This window comes from Otolemur garnettii, unplaced genomic scaffold (genome assembly GCF_000181295.1).
Source record: "Otolemur garnettii isolate 467f Iridium unplaced genomic scaffold, OtoGar3 scaffold00032, whole genome shotgun sequence".
Lineage (NCBI taxonomy): Eukaryota > Metazoa > Chordata > Mammalia > Primates > Galagidae > Otolemur > Otolemur garnettii.
In genome coordinates this window covers 3,041,239-3,059,274 of record NW_003852427.1, presented here as the reverse complement: position 1 = coordinate 3,059,274, position 18,036 = coordinate 3,041,239, and the positions used below count along the sequence as shown (strand labels likewise).

Sequence of the window (18,036 nt, the reverse complement as noted above, 5' to 3'; positions counted from 1 at the left end):
GGGCTGGGGATTCGAACCTGCCACCTTAGGTGTACGTGGCTGGCGCCTTAGCCAGTTGAGCTATAGGCGCTGAGCCAGAAGTGTAAAATTTTACAGCCAGGATATAATTTGCTCAGCTCCCCTCACTTTGCTGATAGGGAAACTGAGGCCTGAAGATGTGGACTTACCCAAGGAACAAGACAGAGAGAGAAGTGGCCAAACGTGGGGTTTGAACCCAGGGACCAAGCTCTCATCTCTCTCTGCTCACCAGCCTGTCTGTGTAGTATGTCACTCATGTTCCGTAAGGGGCCCAGCGTTAAACAATGAGCCAAGTACCTAAATGTGCTTACTTTGCCGCCAGAGGGTCTGGTCTGACTCTGGAAGGCCTCTGTGTAATTGCACCTCACACAGCTGTAGGTCTGGAAGTTGCTATTGCCCGTCACGCAAATCTTGGTGGCCTTCAACAAGCGGATGCTGGCTGCCGAGATAGACAACAGGCAGTTGTTTATTCATCGTGTACTGTGTGGCCGACGTAAGGCTAGATACATGGGTAGGAGGCTTTTCATTACACCTCAGCTCAGATTCACAACAGCCCTAAAAGATAGGCACCATTCCACCCAGTTGACAGATGGAGTCAGTGGGGTTGGGGAGTTTCAGGGAGCTTTGCTTAAGTTTACGAAGCACAGGAACAGATGTGAATTCAAAGCCTAAAGCCAACCTCCTTTTTCTCAGAGGTCAGCCTGGTTTTCACAGGATGTCTGCCAAGGTGACTGCAGTGCTGCATTATTCTGGGTCCCTTTTAAGAAGAACAGGCCTCTGGGAGAAGGCCTCTGCCTGGGAGAACCCATAAAGGCCCTCCAAGGGAGTTATCACCAAACCATGCCTGATCTGACTGCACCTTTGTCCCTATTGATTCATGCACCATAGCCTATGACAGCAGCCAAAAAAGAATTCACTCTGTGCCAGGTAAGGAGCCAAAGGTTCCCTGCCTCATCTCACTCCATGCAGTCTCACCAGGGCCCCTCTCCAGGCCTCCCTGCTCCACCCCACCCAGATGAAGCAGAACTCCCTTCTAGGATTCCCCTGACACTGTGCCCACTCCCCAGAAAGCCCTACTGTGTGGAGACGGTAGCCAACTCATCTCTCTGTGCCTGGCACTCATAGGTTCTTGAACAGATGGATTTTACAGGAACCTAGCAGATAGAAACCACAAACATGGGCCTTAGGATCCCAGGATTAGCTCAGCAAGGGAACTCAAGGTGCCTTGCAGCATAATCATGGGGAAATGCCAAGAGTTTCATGATATCATCTGGGAAGTGGAAAAGTAATCTACCTAAGTCAGCACTTTTCCTAAACCAGGGGGAATCATCTCTGCCTGACCCTATCTTCTTCCACGAAGTATAATAGAAAGCATAAAGACCGTAAGTGGCCACTTGCATTTGCACACTCACGTGACCATCCACAGGGCAAGGAACACCCCAGGATCCCTCACGATTCCTCGTGCTTCCTTTGTCATTCTCACCTTAAGAGTGACTACTATCTTGACTCCCTAACCACCAGATCAGGTTTGCCGCACTATCTGTGCACGGAATCACAGTGTGCACGACTGTAGGCATGCACACAGATAGAGACTCAGAACTCTTCTGAATCTGGCTTCTTACACTTGTGACATTCATTCATATTGTGTGTGGCTGTAAAGCATTCATTCTCATTGCTGTAATGGAATCCTTCTGGTGATCCATTCTGCTGCTGGGCCTTTGAGAGCTTTCCTACTTGGGGTTGTTACGAATAATGCTACTATCAACAGCCCAGTACATGGATTTGGTGCATGTCTGTATTTCTGTTAGCAATGGGGTTAATGGGTCGTAGTCTCTACACATTTCTAGTTTAGTTGACACTTTCAGCCTTATATTCGATTGAGGCAAACTTACCATCTGCCCGGAGTATCCAGCTTACATTCATCAAAATTGAATCATCCTCTGTTGTAACACTGGTTTTAATAGGTTCCACTCGGAGGTCCCTCAAGTCTCCGGGCGTCAGAGTGTGTTGGACCATCCACTCTGGAGAGGGCCCTGGGAAAAGCCAAGACTTGCCATGACATTCCTCTTCCCAGCCCGGTCCGATGCCATCTCCTCTCAGTGACCCACCCTGGTCTATCCCCATTCTCAATTCATCACTTCTTCATGCTAAGGCAGGTCAAATGTTTCTTGGTGCTAGCTGATTTATAGCTGAGGTGATGTTGACATAAGAGAAATACTCTGAACTTGCTGGCTCCAAACTACAGAACACTTGGGACCACTCCAGACACCTATGTGTATGAATACATTACATTAATATATTTAGATTTATATATATCTATATATAAAGAGTGCATTTAACATATTTATTGGGGTCAGTCATGCCTTCCCTGTGCCTCTGCCCTGGACTCTAGCCAGCTAGCCCACACAACCCCCACTTTCCCATCTCCTAGCCTTTGCTGGTGCCATCTCTCCTCCAGCTCCCCCTCCTTACCCACATTTGTTGGGCAGAAAGCCACCCATTCTTCAAATGCTACATCTCAAACACCTACCTAATCTTCTATGAAACATCTGCTTCCTGGCCCCCACTGTAAGCAACCTCCCTCTGCAGAGTGGCAGGCATCACTTTCCACTTTGCATGGCAAGGCCTACCCTGCCTGTGCTGTCCTAACTGGCTGGGAGGCCAGACCGCCTGAAACACCTTTTTATTCCCCCAGAGGAGGCAGAGACTTCATCTGTATCAGCTAACAAAACAATGGCTCACCCCAGTGCCTGGTCTCTGATATCCTAAATACAGAGGTCCCTTAAAGGTACAACCATGCTTTCAAAGTAAAGCCCACACTACCCATTCTCTAATGCACTTACCGGTTTCAGAGCCACACTGAACAGTCTGCAGGAGAGAAAGAGACTAAGTGTCACATGGAAGCCAGCAAACCACAAGCCTTCCTTTGCCGAATTAGATAACGTTCCCCTAACTAAATGCATGAACAAGTGACCAAATTTCGAAGAAAAGATAGCCTGGTTCCATGGCACAATTTCATTGTAGGCTATGATGGACTGTGGAGTAGCCATCAGCATACCTGATCCTCAAGCCAGCCCTTCCCTTTGCTTGAAGATCAGAGGTGGGTCTCCACCCATCCCCACCACAGAGCAGGAGATGACTGTGGACCATAGTGAAGCCCCTTCACACTCTAATATTTATAGGTTTTCAGGATGGTGTGGGGTATTTATTGAGTTTCCCCAGGTTCTTTAAAATATTCCCCTCTGCTTTTCAGCGGTAAATTCTCATTCTGTTGCCCAGGTTAAAGTGCAGTGACATGATCACAGCTCACTATACCCTTGAAGTCCTGGGCTCAAGCCATCCTCCTGCCTCAGCCTCCCTAGTAGCAGGGACTACAGGCAGGTGCCACCACAACTGGCTCATTTTTAAATTTTTTGTAGAGATGGGGTCTCACTACGTTGCCCAGGCTGGTCTCAAACTTCTGGCTCCAAGCAATTCTCCCTCCCCAATCTCCAAAAGTTCTGGAATTACAGGTCTGAGTCACAGAACTAGACTAGAATATTTCCTAATACAAAAGGACTTACCTGAGCTATTATAGAGAAAACCATAGGCAACCTTGATTTCATCATTTTATCTTTTTAAAAGAACTTAAAAAAATCTGGATTATCAAAGTCCAAGAAAGTCTGGTATTAAACCCTTTGAAATTAACTGCTCAAGTCTTTCCACGAGAAAAAATAATTTGTATTTTGGTTTTGTGGTAAAATACTGAGCCTAATATATTTAACTTTTAGGCAACAGCAAGTTCCAATGACAAGAACCCATGTGAAAGTTCACCAGCTCTGGAATCTGGTCCCTCTAAGTGTCCTCATTTCCAAACACCTGTAAAACAGAGGGTGAGACTTCTGATGGTTTGAGTAATTTGGGCTTGGGCAAAATTATCACTCACTCCTTGTCTTTTAAAAAATGAACTGTAAGGGATAATAATTCAGACTTTCTTTCAAAAACAAATAAGCCACCATACTAGGAGTTGAGTTCTTGTCAAAGGACTGGTGTGAAAGTTTTAGGCCTTACAGCACAGTTACAGCTGAGGGGATGCATTCTTCCTCCAGTGGAAAACGCCATGGGGGACTGGAACTTGAGACAGAGGGTAAGGATAGACGCTGAAGCATTAGAAAACAATAAACGGGGTTTGTCTTTCTTTAACCATCAGTAAGTAACCACCATGCTTTTACCTTACCCTAGGAGGGTAGGGATATAATCACCAGTGCTATTTGGGGATGAGCTTTCCTCTTGGGTGATTGGGAGGATTCCTTCAATCATTGAAGGCACTGGAGAAGAGAGGAAACTTGCCTCCATGAATGAACAAGGCATCCAACATGACAGAAAAGGCAGGTGCTAACGGACAAGCAGTTCGTGTGCCCCAACAGGTGGGCAGACCACAAGCAATAACAATAACTGCCTCAGGCGTGGGCCAGGCTCTCGGGCTGTGTTGCAGGCTCTGTCTTCTGAGACCTCGGTGAGTTTTTCCGATGAGGATATGGAGGTTTGATGATCATAAATGACGGAATCAAGAGTATGGGCTGGCACTTGCGGACAGCAGTCCTGACTCCCAAGTCCTGACTCAAGCAGCCGGACGCCGACGCCCACCAGGCTGGGGACAGCCGGGCTGCAGTCGCTCTGAGGTCCATCCGGGCTGCCCTAGAGGGTCCACGCTTGCTTTAGAGAAGCTTGGGCTGGCGGGTCGGACGCCGCCAGGGTTTGCGCTCCAGGGACGGACATGGGGGGGGCAGGGTGCAGGCGGGGGCTTACCGGCTCTCGGGCCACGGCGATCCTGCACAGCGCGACCAGGCTCAGCAACACCAGCGACATCGCCGCCGGGGCTCCGCGCTGACCCGGGCCAGCCGCTAGCTGAGCATTTATCCCCGTGCCCCGGACGGCCCCCTCCGGGCTCCGCCTCCGGCCGCGCCCCCCAGCCAGCAGCCGGGACCAGGAGCAGGGGGGCGGGCTCTCCGGCTCCCTCCGGCGGTGGGGCGGGTCGCAGTGCGGGCGCCCTCTGGGGCTCGGAGGGACGGGGCGGGTCTGCTCCCGGCCCTCGCCGGGGGGAGCTCGAGTGGCCCGGCGCGCGCCTGCCCCGCGCTCACTTGCGTGCGGCGACCCGGTGCCCTGACCGCCCCGCGCCCCGCCCCTCCCCACCCCTCCCTGTCCCGCCGGCGTGCGCCCCTGTCCCCGCCGGGAGCAGAACCGGTCCGAGCGCCCGCGCCGCCAGTTAAAGTGCTGCAGGACGGGGCAGGGCCACCCGCTCCTTCTCGGCGGCTGCCGCCTGTCCGGGCCCTCGGGCCGAGCTGCGGCGGGTGAGTAGGAGGGGACGCGCCCCGGGAGGCCTCGGGGCGGAAATCTGTGGGCCCGGGGGACAAGGGCTGGACGCCGAGACGCAGTCCCCTTCACGCCACCGCCCGGGAAACGAAAGTGGAGGGACGCGCGTTAGCGAAGCCTCGTGGACTTCTTTGGGGCGAGCTGGTTCTTCGCAGTACTAAGTTACCTGCTGTTGGTGATAGAAATCCCCTCTCCCTACTCCCCAGGTTTCCTGGTAAATGTGTATTTCCACAAAATGAGGTCTGCTGCTAACACTTGGGTCTCTCCAAAAGCTGGAGCTTTCCGCACTATTTGGAGCTGCAGTTCTGGAGTTTCACTGCGCCCAGGCTCTCTCAGCACCGTCTTAAAAGAGATTCAGATGGGACGGGACCCAAGGTCAGGTGGGGTCTGCATTTAAGAAGGCTTCTCCCCAGCCACCTCTCCTCCCAGGTAATTCTGAGGTGGCCTTTGAGAGACAGTGGTTCCAGAGGAGGTTAACAAAGATTAGCTGAGCTAACAGTGGAGTCACAGAGCCAGGAGTCCAAGGTCGAGGTGACCAACTCAGAAGTTACTTAAACTTGTGGGCTGAATTAGGGCCATTCTACAGGTGAGAAGACAGAGGCTAGAGAGAGGTACAGATGGTATGGAAGAGCTGGTTGGTGGCTGACTGAAGCAGTTTTTGCTGAGGCGGTACTGTGTGCTGGGCCTGGCCTGCCTGCCAGGTTCTGTTCTGGCCCACTGGGTTCTGGCATGCCTACATGTGGGGCTGCCGGTGGCATTTCCAGATGATTGGTCTGAGTCCTCGGGGGGAGTTGCTGTGGGCCTTGTGGTTCCTGAGAGCATTTCCAGCTCTAACCGTCATTCCTGTTCAGCAAACCCTTCCAGGGGTACAAAGGTAAATGACACCAGGCTCTTGGCTGATGGGTGCCCTTGGACCTAGGATGAGTGCGGTGAGAAATAGAGTATGTGGAAGCACAGACAGGAAGCACAGACAGGAACAGCCTCATCTGCCAGCTGCAGACGGTGGTGAACTTTGTCCCATGGCACTGATAGTGAACAACAGCAGGGGCTTGGTAGTGGTTACTTTTCAGTTTTAGAAAGGCCTGATTCAGGGTAAGGTGGTGGGGAGGAGGCTAGGACCCCGGGGGCCAGAGAGGAGAGCTTCCCAAAGGGAGGGGAGGACTAGGAGATGCTGCAGGAGGAAAATGCAGGAATAAGAAAGGATATGGGGAGGAGGGGCCTGAGGGGAGGATCAGTGGCATCACAGTGGCATAGGCAAAAGTGGGTGGGACTGGCATGAGGAAAATGCAGGAATAAGGAAGGGTATGGGGCCTGAGGGGGGGACCAGTGGCATCACAGTGGCCTACGCAAAAGCAGGTGTAACTGGCATGCAAAGAGGTAGAGTCAGAAATAGGAGTGGCATGGAGCCAGGTACAGTGGCTAATGCCTGTAATCCTAGCACTCTGGGAGGCTGAGGTGGGAGGATCCCTTGAGCTCAGGAGCGAGACCCTCTTTACTAAAAATGGAAAAATTAGCTAGGCATCATCCTGTAGTTCTGGCTACTCAGGAGGCTGAGGCAGGAGGATGGCTTGAGCTTAAGAGTTTGAGATTGCTTTGAGCTAAGCTTGATGCCATGGCCCTCTAGCCTAGGCAACAGTGAGACTACCTCCAAAAGAAAAAAATAGGAGTGGCATGGGGAGGTGGTTTTGTTTTTTAAAAAAGGGAAGAAGCTGGGAAGCAGAGGAGAGAGGAAGTGTGATGTGAGGGTGGTGTGGAGGCAGCTGAGGCCAGGTGTGGGTACTAGTGGAAAGAGGAGTGCTTAGGCAGGGGGTGCCAGGAAGAGACCACACAGCCCTGATTGGGTTTCCCACTGTATTGGGTCCAGAGATGATACTGCCTTGGCCCCTTGGACTTTAGATGTGGGAGTGATGCCTAGTGGGACCATGCAGTAAGGGGCATAGCTGGAGTGCCCACTGGGCACACATGGTTTCACCTGGCTTAGAAGGCCATGTCCCAAGTGTCGCCCCACGAAAGGTCCTTGGTGATTAGACATGCAGACTGGCCTGCTGGAAGGGACACAATTAAGCCTGACAACTCTGTGGCTTTATGAACTGGAGGCAGGGCCACCATAGGTCTCAGCTTCCTCCCTGACTTCTGGCAAGTCACTAAGTTACTGCTTTTCTCAGAGCCTCAGTTTCCCTTCCTGTTCTTTTTTAGACAGAGTCTTACTCTGTCCCCCTGGGTAGAGTGCCATGGGATCATCATAACTCACAGCAATCTCAAACTCTTGGGTTTGAGCAATCCTCTTGCCTTAGCTCCCCAGTTAGCTGGGACTACAGGTACCTGGCAGGATGCCCAGCTAGTTTTTCTATTTTAGTGCAGATGGGGTCTCACTCTTGCTCAGGCTGGTCTTGAACTCCTGAGCTCAAGCAGTCCATCTGCCTTGGCCTCCCAGAGTGCTTGGCTTACAGGCTTGAGCCACTGCACTCAGCTCCCTTCCTGTTAAGTGGAGTGGGTGAGACAGAATGGTAGCAATGAGGTGATTCCTGACTGAGAGAAGCAACCTTTGGAGATTTTCTGATCTTTTCCCTTCAGTCATAATTCTTCTAGGTCTGTCTGGGTTTCTGAAGAAGCACCTGTCTTCATGTCTGGGGCTTTGTTGGAGTGGGTGAAAAAAAGAATGCATACCTTCCTCCAAGGCTGGTGTCTAGGCCTGCCCGCCCAAGAGAGCCAGTTTGAACTTCCTCTTCTTTCTCCACAGGCAGGGCCTCTGCTGGAGCCTGGAGACCACTCTTATCTGGTATCCCTGGCCCCACTGGGCTCTGTGCAGATGCCTGGCTCTGCACCTCACTCACTATCAGCTGGGCCTCGAGTGAGGCTCTGGAACTCCTGGGGCCTTAGCTTCCTCATCAGTAACCCAGGCCTGATATTGGCTCTGCCTCCCTAGCCAGCCTGTTAGGAGGCTCAGATGAAACAGGAGATAGTAATGCAAGTTAAAAAAGTGTAAAATGCTTTGAAGATTTAGGGTTAGGAGCGGCAGAACCGTCTGTCTTGGACCCAAGAGTAGTAACAGTCCCCAGATTCTGTCTATCACTGTTACTCAGATCTTTGTCTCTCCATCTGATCCATCCCTGAGAGAACCAGGCCATCAAGGTTGTTTACATGTCCTATGGGTCCTCCTCCCATAGGTGGAATTTTCCACTTTGTTCTTTTGCAAATATTAATCAAGGCCCTGGCTAGTCACAGTGGATTCATTGTCTCATGAAGAGTGAACCGTTTCTGGCAAATCCTGGCTGCTTCCCAGTGCCCCCAGCAGCCAGTTCCCACTGGGAGAGGAGCCACTGGGAGCACTCCTGGCCTCGGTGCTCCCCCACCCCTGTGTCCTGCTCCAGCAGGTCGGGCTTGGCAATTTTAATGTCTGCTTTGAGCCAGAAACCCTGAAGCCACATCAAGGGCCATAGAACTGTGAACATTTTTTCTGCTGTAATGGGAGGGGCTGACCCAGGAAAGCCCCCACAGACTTAGGCCCGGTGGATTTTTTTTTTTTTTTTTTTGAGATAGAATCTCACTTTGTTTCCCTGGGTAGAGTGCCATGATGTCACAGCTCACAGCAACCTCAAACTCTTGGGCACAAGTGATCCTCTTGCCTTCGCCTCCTTAGTAGCTGGGATTACAGGCACCCACCACAGCACCCAGTTATTTTTTAGAGACGAGGTCTCTCTCTTGCTCAGGCTGGTCTCGAACTCCTGAGCTCAGGCAATCTACCTGCCTTGGCCTCCAGAGTGCTAGGATTACAGGCATGAGCCACTACACCAGGCCCAGGCCTCTGTGTTTAATGGTGTTAACATGAATGAGACCCCATGGGGTCACGGATGAGTGTGCCTGTTCATGGCTGTAGTCTCTGTGCCTTGTCCCCTGGGTACTTGTGTTGATTTTCACATTTGTTGTTATCACATTGGAGCTTCAAGGAAGCCAGAAGAGGAGGCAAGTACTGTTGTTCTCTCAAAGCCTGTCTGTAAATGGGGCAATGGAGTGGTTGTTCCTCCAGGGCTATAAAGGTGGCCCGAGGCTTCAGGCGCAAGGCAGGTAGCACTGCGTTGGTGCACATAGCAGGCTTGGGGGTGTGTTTTTTGATCAATGATACTTAATTGGTTATTAGTGATGTTCTTATTGGTCCTAGTTATAACATCACATTCCAAGCTTTCTGGAGGAGGAAATGGATGAGTGAGGCTATGCGAGAGGGAGAGGGAGGGTGAACTCTGGCCTTGCTGTGAATTTGATAAAGTCACCATGTGCTTTTAGTTCTGCACTTTTAATTTTTAAAATGTGTTTTAGCTCTTATTTCCTTTTTCCTTCATTAAAAAACCAAAAACAAAAACTGGTGAAATAGGGGGTTCTGTTCCCATTATATAGGTGAGGAAACTGATGGTGGCAGGGCTAAGATTCTAGCACAAGGATCTTGACCGCCAGGAACTTCCCCTTCTCTTTCAAAGCAGTGCAACTTGAACATGGAACTTCAGTGCATAAAATGCATACAGGTGACATTGCCTATTAGTGTGAGTTTATTTTATATTTGTGACTTTTTGGTATTTTGCATATCCTAGTGAGAACAGCAATGCCATTTCCAGGAGAACACTCTGGAAACCAAGGGCCATGGGTGCTGGTTGTGTCTTCTGCTAGCCCAAGCTCCTGATTTATTTTTGCACTTTAGTTTAGTGATAATTCCCAGTTGATACAAAGAAGTAGTCAGTTTTGTAAGCAGCTCAGCTTGCAGTCTTGGCACCCTCTGCAGTTAAACCTACCCGGAGGGTTGAAAGGGAAACAGTAGTGGGCATGTGTGTGAAAGTTGGCTGGGCCGACGCTCAGCACACATCCGGGGCCTTGCTGGCATTGGCTGCAGGTGGCTGCACTTGTACTGGCACAAAGCGTGTCGGGGAGCATGGATCTAAAAGTCAGAGAGGCTTGACTGCTACTTTCTTACCCGTGACAGGTTGACACAAAGTTTTGGAGTCAGCACAGCAAATAGTGCAGAGGAAAAATTTTTTCCAGGGGTCTCTGGCTGGCCACCTGAGCTGATGTGGTTGGGGTCTCTGGGAGATCAATGTCTAGTCCATAAAGGTGCTTGTCAGACTTTCTGTGGGGAAAGACTGCTTGATCTAGTTGGTTGGTAGTTTTTGAAATTTTAACCTCTTATGTGCCAAATTTGAAAATACTATGAAAATTAATAGTTATAATAAAAACAAAGGTACATAAAATATAATCCTATTGTTGTCTTCTACTTCTTCTTTTGTTTTGAGACAGAGTCACTCTGTTGCCCAGGCTACAGTGCTGTGGCATCACCCTAGCTCACAGCATCCTCAAACTCCTGGGATCAGCCTGTTGCCCTGCCTTAGCTTCCTGAGTAGCTGGGACTACAGGCATCTGCCAGCAAGCCTGGCCAGTTTTTTCTATTTTTAGTAGAGATGGGAGTCTCACTCTTACTCGGGCTGGTCTGGAACTCCTGTGCTCAAGGAATCTTCCCACCCTGACCTCCCAGAGTGCTAGGATTATAGGTGAGAGCCACCACACCTGGCCTCATTATCTTCTTATCAGACTCTGCAGACTTAAGGTCATTTACAAAAGCTTCTAAACCAGTGGTTCTTAACCTGTGGGTTGTGACCCCTTTGGGGGCTTGAACGACCCTTTCACAGGGGTCACCTAAATACATCCCACATATCAGATATTTACATTACGATTCATAACAGTAGCAAAATTACAGTTATGAAGTAGCAACAAAAATAATTTTATGGTTGGGGGTCACCATGAGGGACTGGATTAAAGGATCACGGCATTAGGAAGGTTGAGAACCACTGTTCTAATCTCTGACTTTTAATTCTGTGCTTATCTTTCACAGACACAGTCGTGTGTGGCCCCTATGCTGGTGGCAGACTGTACTGTGCCCTGTCACTTCTGGGTGTGAGGGGGATATTTTTTAACTGACATTTTAAAAACTGTTTAAAAGTGCACTTAAAGGAAGAAGCCAGCAATAAGCATTTGTAGAACTTCCCAAACTTCTGTGGGATGCTTCAAGTCCCTCACCCTCTGCATGGAGATTCTCCCACCTTTTCCCCCTATCTTGTTCCTTTAATGAGATATCTGAGATTTCAACCATTCAAACAACTACAGAAATCCTTTTTATTAATACAAAATCAAATCCTTTTTTTATTCATACAAAATTAACCGGGAAAGATTACCTCAGTGGGAACTCACTTCCCCTCATGTAACTTTGACGGCATCACTTTGTGGATGATCCTTTTGTTCCTGCCCTCCCCAGTCCCTGGGGTGATTTTAAACTAAATTCCGATGATCATATTTTTTCTGTCAATTTTTCAGTACATATTTTTGAAAAGGTGCATTAATGTTTTTGTTTTTACTATAATTTATTTCATTGTAAATTTATGTAATTTTTTTCTCTTCTGTACTTTTTATTATTTTTTTAATTGATACATACCTGACGTATATATTTTCAGGATACATGTGAAAATTTGTTAAGTCCTGTATGTAATGACAAAATCAGGGTAATGAGGATATCTGTCACCTAGAAACTTTGTCTTTTCTTTAATGCTAGGAACATTTGAATTCTACTCTTCTATTTTGAAATGTGTAATAGATTAACGTTAGTTATAGTCACTACTGATGTACCGAACACTGGGTCTTATTTCTTCCACCTAATTGTATGTTGTGCCCATTAGTCAACCTCTTCCCATCTCTTCCCGTCTCACCTTCCTGGCCTCCGGTAACCATAATGTACTCCCATCTCCATGAGACTCCCTTTTGTGTTTTTTTAGTTCCCACATGTGAATGAGAATACGTAATATTTGTCTATTTGTGCTTGTTTGTTTTGCTTAACATGGCCTCCAGTTCTATCCATCTTACTGCAAAGAACAGAAATTATTTTTTTTTTAATTTTATTTATTTTTATTCGTTTTAGACAGACTTGCCTGGAATAGAGTGCTATGGTGTCACAGCTCACAGCAACCTCAAATTCTTGGGTTTAAGCGATTCTCTTGCCTCAGCCTCCCAAGTAGCTGGGACTACAGGTGCCCGCCATGATGTCTAGCTATTTTTGTTGTTGTTGTAGTTGTAGTTGTCATCGTTTAGCAGGCCTCGGCTGGGTTCGAACCCACCTGTATGTGGCCGGCGCCCACCCAATCAATGCCCAGCTATTTTTTTGGAGATGAAGTATCACTCTTGCTCAGGCTGGTCTCTAAGTTGTGAGCTCAGGGAATCTACCTGCCTTGGCCTCCATGAGTGCTAGGATTACAGGTATAAACCACCACGCCCGGCCTAGGAATTAATTTTTTTATGGCTGACTAATATTTCGTTATATCTACGTACCACATTTTCTTTATCCATCCATCCGTTGAGGGCACTTAGTTCAGTTCCATATCTTGGCTGTTGCGAATAGTGCTGTGGTAGACATGGGGGTGCAGATGTCTCTTCAACATATTGATTTCTTTTCTTGTATGGGATAGCTGGATGATATGATAGTTCTAATTTTAGCTTTTTGAGGAACACACAATTTTACAATTTTTCATAGCAGCAGTACTAATTTACATTCCTACCAACAGTGTATGTGGGTTCCTGGAAGGGTGATTTTTGTTTGTTTGTTTTTAGAGACAGAGTCTCCCTTTGTCACCCTCAATAGAGTGCCGTGGCGTCACAGCTCACAGAAACCTCCAGCTCTAGGGCTTAGGCAATTCTCTTGCCTCAGCCTCCCCAGTAGCTGGGACTACAGGTGCCTGCCCCAACGCCTGGCTATTTTTTTTATTGCAGTTTGGCCAGGGCCGGGTTCGAACCCGCCACCCTCGGTATATGGGGCTGGCGCCCTACCCTTGGAGCCACAGGCGCCGCCCTGGAAGGGTGATTTTAAACAACGTAACTACAGGACCATTATCACATGTGACCAGCAGTGGTTTTGTAACATTCCCGAATACCCACTCAGAGTCCAGACTCCCAGCGCCCAGGGAGGAGCTGCACATTCCGATGGATGTGGCGTCTCCTCGCAGTCCGCAGGATTCCCTTCACGTCTCCCGCTGTTACTGTGGGAGGCCTGTGTGGGCTCCCTCCGCCTGGCTTCTGCTGAGGGGGAACCTTTCTCACATCCCTGTCTTCCTGCCAGTCGGTAGGTGGCCCTAGAAGTGTGATCGGATTCAGGTTTGAACTTTCTGTTCAGCGTATTGGTAGGTGGTGTTGCCTTCTCCATTCTCCCCTGCTTTGCCTATAGGGAAAAGCCTGTTGTCAGTTGTTTCCTATGGACAGAGTCACTTTAAGGCCCGGCTTGACCCCCGTGTAGCTTTTCCTACTTCGCTGGTCAGGGCTTCCCTCTTCTGAGGTACCCCTGGCTGTTGTGTGGACAGCCGGTCGTGGGGTGGCGGGGGTGCGGTGGGGGAAGAGAGTAGTAGCAGGAACGCTGCTGGGTCACTGCTTGGAGGGTCCCCGGGGAGGTGACAGGGGCTGACCTAGTTAGTGTCCACAGGGTCGGCGAAACGGGCCCCAGCCTCTGAGCAAAGCCCCTGCTCCTCTGCCTCCGTTTCACGTCTGTCCGCCTCGCCTCCCACAGTGGACAGTATGTTTTATGTGCAGCCACATGGAGAGCGTTTACTGAGCGCCTGCTTTGTGAGTGAAGCTTGTGGTGGGAGGCCTGTGGGTGGCCGGCCGGTGCTGGGGGGGGGGCGTTTGGCCACAGGCCTGTGCCCACCAGGATGCCAGTCTTCCCGTGGCCTCTGAGGGCTGCGCTGTGCCTGATGAGAGAAGGCCTTTAGTGCCCCTGGAGAGGAACGAGTGGGTCGTCGTCTCTCACTTCTGTGTCACTGCGTAAACGCCAGGCCAGCGGAGTGTTTTACCCTGGGCCTATGTCTGGTTTTGCTCAGACTTACCCATGCAAAGACTAGTGCAGGCGTCCTCAAACTATGGCCCGCGGGCCACATGAGGCCTGCCGAGGACATTTATCAGGCCTGCCGGGTGTTTTTGCTGCCACTGCCTGTCCTGCTTAGCAGCCGACTCATCCTGGGGCCCACAGTCCGGCCCTCCAACGGTCTGAGGGACAGTGAACTGGCCCCTTGTTTAAAAAGTTTGAGGACCCCTGAGAGTGCCCCACGCCCGCACTTTTGCGTGAGGCCTCTGTGCTGTGGTGCCCACTTGCCCGGGCGCAGCTCAGCCAGGGTATAGGGAGCTCACATCTGGAGGGGCCCTTCATTAGGAGCCAGCTAGAGGCACCCCCTCCCCTCGCCTCCCAGTCATAGGCGCTTGACTTTAGGACGGGGACCTGAGGGATTTAAGTCCTATGGTGGTGGATCTCTCTTGCTCTCTGTCTCCTAAACATGCCGCTGGTGCACACGCCACCTTCTTGGGTTAGAAGCTTATCTCTGAGGAGCTGTCCCTGTGCTCAAGCCCTCCACCCCTGCCCAGGTGTTAGGACACTGTGTTTCCTCACCTTGCTGTGGTTTTGATGGAAACTACTGTGCTGGTTTTAGAAAAGGGGGAGGCCTGGTAGTGGGTGGGAGTGTGGCGACCAAGGCAGGAGCCTGGCAGGAGCACAAGGTCTCACAAGCTGAGGAGGCGCCCTGGGGGCAGCAGGGGAAGGTGGCTGAGCAGATGCACTTCTAAGGAGCCACACACCAGAGGTGCCCGGCGGAGGCCGGGGCCCACACATTACCAGCACGAAACCCTGCCCCGGTCACACAGTGAGTCCCTTCAGAGCTTTGTTGCAGGCAGACATCAGGGCTCCTACCGTGGGGTGTTCTCTGAAGCCTGTGCTGCCTCCTGACCATCCTCAGCCCGTCCGGAGCCCCCAGCTGCTTCACCGGGGGGCCCAGTGGGCTCTGACCAAGCTGTGGGGACTGGGCAGCCAGGGCACAGGGGCCAGTGGGCACAGCCCTGCAGTAGTCCTCTCCAAGGCAACGAAGTCACCAGCTGTTGCAGGTGAATGGAAGAGAATTCCCGATTCACCTGTTTATAGGGCACGATTATGTGCCAGGTGAGACTCTAGGTAGAGAAACTTGACTTTTGAAGAAAATGCCTTTAAAATATATTTTTTTAACTTTTTAATTGAGGTAGAATAGACACACAGTTAAGTGCATGTCATGTTGACTTTGGTCTATGTATACGCCTGGGTAACCCCTACTAGGTCAGGATTCAGAACATTCTCTGTGCCCCTCTTAGGTGGTGCCTGTTGGTCCCGGCACAGAGGTTTGAGTTCAGCAGCCACATCTCAGACTGTCCAGCTGGGGTTTGCTGTAGACCATATGTCGTCCCCTTCCACTCTCATGTCTGTTCAGCCAGCATGACGGAGTGCCAACCTGGGTCCAGACTCAGCACATGGCAGGGGCCAGGCTGCAGAGCCCCCAGCCAGGGAGGTAGACCTTCCAACAGCTCATCTCGCTGCTGGTTTGTTGAGGTCCCAGTGAGCAATGCAGGGAAGTCCCAGGATGGATATGGCAAGGAAGGCTTCCCAGAGGAATTGGTGCCTGGTGGGACCTGCAGGAAGGTGAGGCGTGAGCCCAGTGAAAGGAGGTCAGGGCTGGTTCCTAGAGGAGGGAACAGCACATACAAAGGCCCTGGGGAGAAAGGGCAGGTGGTCTTGGAGCCCAGACAGTGAGGCTCTTAGTGAGACGAGAGGTGATGGGGACAGGCAGGGACCAGGTCAGGGGCCTCTTAGCATAAAAGGGGCTGTGGGGCCATGAGGAAGCTTATCCTCCCATCTAGGGGAGTTGAGTGGCCTGGCTTGGGGGTGGCAATGGGTTCCTATGGGAGATGAAGGCAGCTGCCCAGGGTCACTCACTGGACTGTCACCTCTGGGTCCAGCCAGGTCTCATTTCTCTGAGACCCTTCCCACCATGCCCACCTCAGACTCCAGAGCCCTGGCGGGGGCACTTGGTATCTTGCATCCTCTCCTGTCCTGACCAGGACCTTTTGGCTCCTGTGATGTGGCTTGGTTGATTGGGCCTGTGGGGGAAGAGGTCCCAGCCTATGGCTTAACTTGGGGAGGGTCTCTACCTCTTGGGGCATGTTTCCTTCCGCAGGGGCTGATAGGGATGGTGACGGTGGTAAAGCCTCTCCCCCAGCCCGCCCCCCAGCCCCACCCAGCATCTTTCAGGCCCAGGTGGAGTGCTCAGCATGGCGTAGCTGCTCCCATTCTATCTCAGGCAGGCTCCATGGTTTACTGAGCTCTGTGGTCAGGCATAGCAGTGCTCTTCTGAGCTCAGCCTAACAGGTGGGCAACCTCATTTGGGTCTTGCAGAGACTGCAGGTCAAAGCCAGAACTAGAAGGCCAGGTGAGAAAGGGCAGCCCCGAGTCCTCTGAGAATAACCCCAAGTGGACAAGGACGGCGTGGCACCCACAACAGTTTTTGCAGTTCTGAAGGATTGTTGTTGCCATCCTGGCCTGTGGGTATAGCGATGAGTGTGTAGGTCAAGTAGGAACCTGGAGCAGCGCTGGCCCCAGGGCTTAGGGCTGGGAAGTACCTTTCTAGGCCTTGAAGCTGGTGAGTAGCTGAGCTTTGCACTCGGATCTCCGTGAGCCTTGTCTGTGCTGACTGTGTGGGCTGCGTGGTCATTTCTTAAGTGAGTTAATAGAGTCTTTCACAAGGATGGACCTACTTTTTAATGAGCATTCCCCTTATTGGTGGACGGTTAGATTACATATAATTCTTTGCTAGTGTGAACAGTACAGGGATGGATCCCCTGTGATTGATTTTCCAGTTGTGAACAGCTTTCTTTTGGGTAAATTCCTAAAGGCGAGGTTGCTGAGACAAAGGGCTGTACCTTTAAAATTTTTTTTTTTTTTTTTTTTGGCAGGGGCTGGGTTTGAACCCACCATCTTCAGCATATGGGGCCAGTGCCTGACTCCTTTGAGCCACAGGCACCGCCCTTTCCATTACCTTCTAAAAAGGTTTATGGGCTCCCCAGCTGTGCCCAAAGGAGAATCATTGTTTATCATTGGCCTTCACTGGCCAGAGCTCCTCCAGGGTTGAGGTCTGTGGCATCATTCTGCATGCAGAGCCTGGCTGGGGTTGATCTGTTTTTTCTTCTGGGTGACCCATAAATGCTAGGCCTTCAGGGGCCCAAAGAATCTGGCCCTATAAAGTAGTGATTTTCAACCAGTTTGCTGTAGTTGAAGAGTATTTAAGAGGATCTTAGGTGTGCAGGGAAAATTTTTAAAGATCATTAATTAATTATTATTTTTTTTTGAGACAGAGTCTCACTATGTCACCCTCGGTAGAGTGCCATGGCGTCACAGCTCACAGCAACCTTGAACTCTTGGGCTTAAGTGATTCTCTTGCCTCAGCCTCCCAGTAGCTGGGACTACAGGGGCCCACCACATCGCTTGGCAATTTTTTTTGTTGTTGCAGTTGTCATTGTTGTTTAGCAGGCCTGGGGCTGGGTTCGAACCTGCCAGCCTTGGTGCATGTGGCTGGCACTGTAACCACTGTGCTACAGGCACTGAGCCTAATTAAATTATTTTTGAAAGAAGTTCAAAGCACACTAAGTATATATTTTTTACCTTTTTATTTTTGAGCAACATCATTTAAGTGTGCCACAAAAATTTAACTATAGGTTCCAGTGTGCTGTGAGATAAGAAAGGTTGAAAAACACTGCTGTATGCCGCAGAGTTCACGGCACTGGCCACAAGCTAGGAAGGAAGCA

General features: G+C 50.5%; 2 protein-coding genes across 2 annotated transcripts in view; one reads left to right on the top strand and one right to left on the bottom strand.

The window, feature by feature from the left end:
* IL17RB (interleukin 17 receptor B) overlaps positions 1–4,901 on the bottom strand; it is an 18,904-nt gene extending 14,003 nt beyond the window's left edge. The window contains exons 1-4 of the mRNA XM_023512970.1: positions 4,807–4,901; positions 2,862–2,886; positions 1,911–2,051; positions 330–457 (exon numbers count right to left, since the gene is read on the bottom strand). Of these exons, the coding sequence (XP_023368738.1) occupies positions 330–457; positions 1,911–2,051; positions 2,862–2,886; positions 4,807–4,866 (354 nt within the window). The 5' untranslated portion in view covers positions 4,867–4,901. The remainder of the gene's footprint in view (positions 1–329; positions 458–1,910; positions 2,052–2,861; positions 2,887–4,806) is intronic.
* A 313-nt stretch (positions 4,902–5,214) lies between these two features.
* Positions 5,215–18,036, top strand: part of CHDH (choline dehydrogenase) — a 37,314-nt gene continuing 24,492 nt past the window's right edge. The window contains exon 1 of the mRNA XM_023512967.1: positions 5,215–5,348. The gene's annotated coding sequence lies outside the window, so the exon portion shown is untranslated. The remainder of the gene's footprint in view (positions 5,349–18,036) is intronic.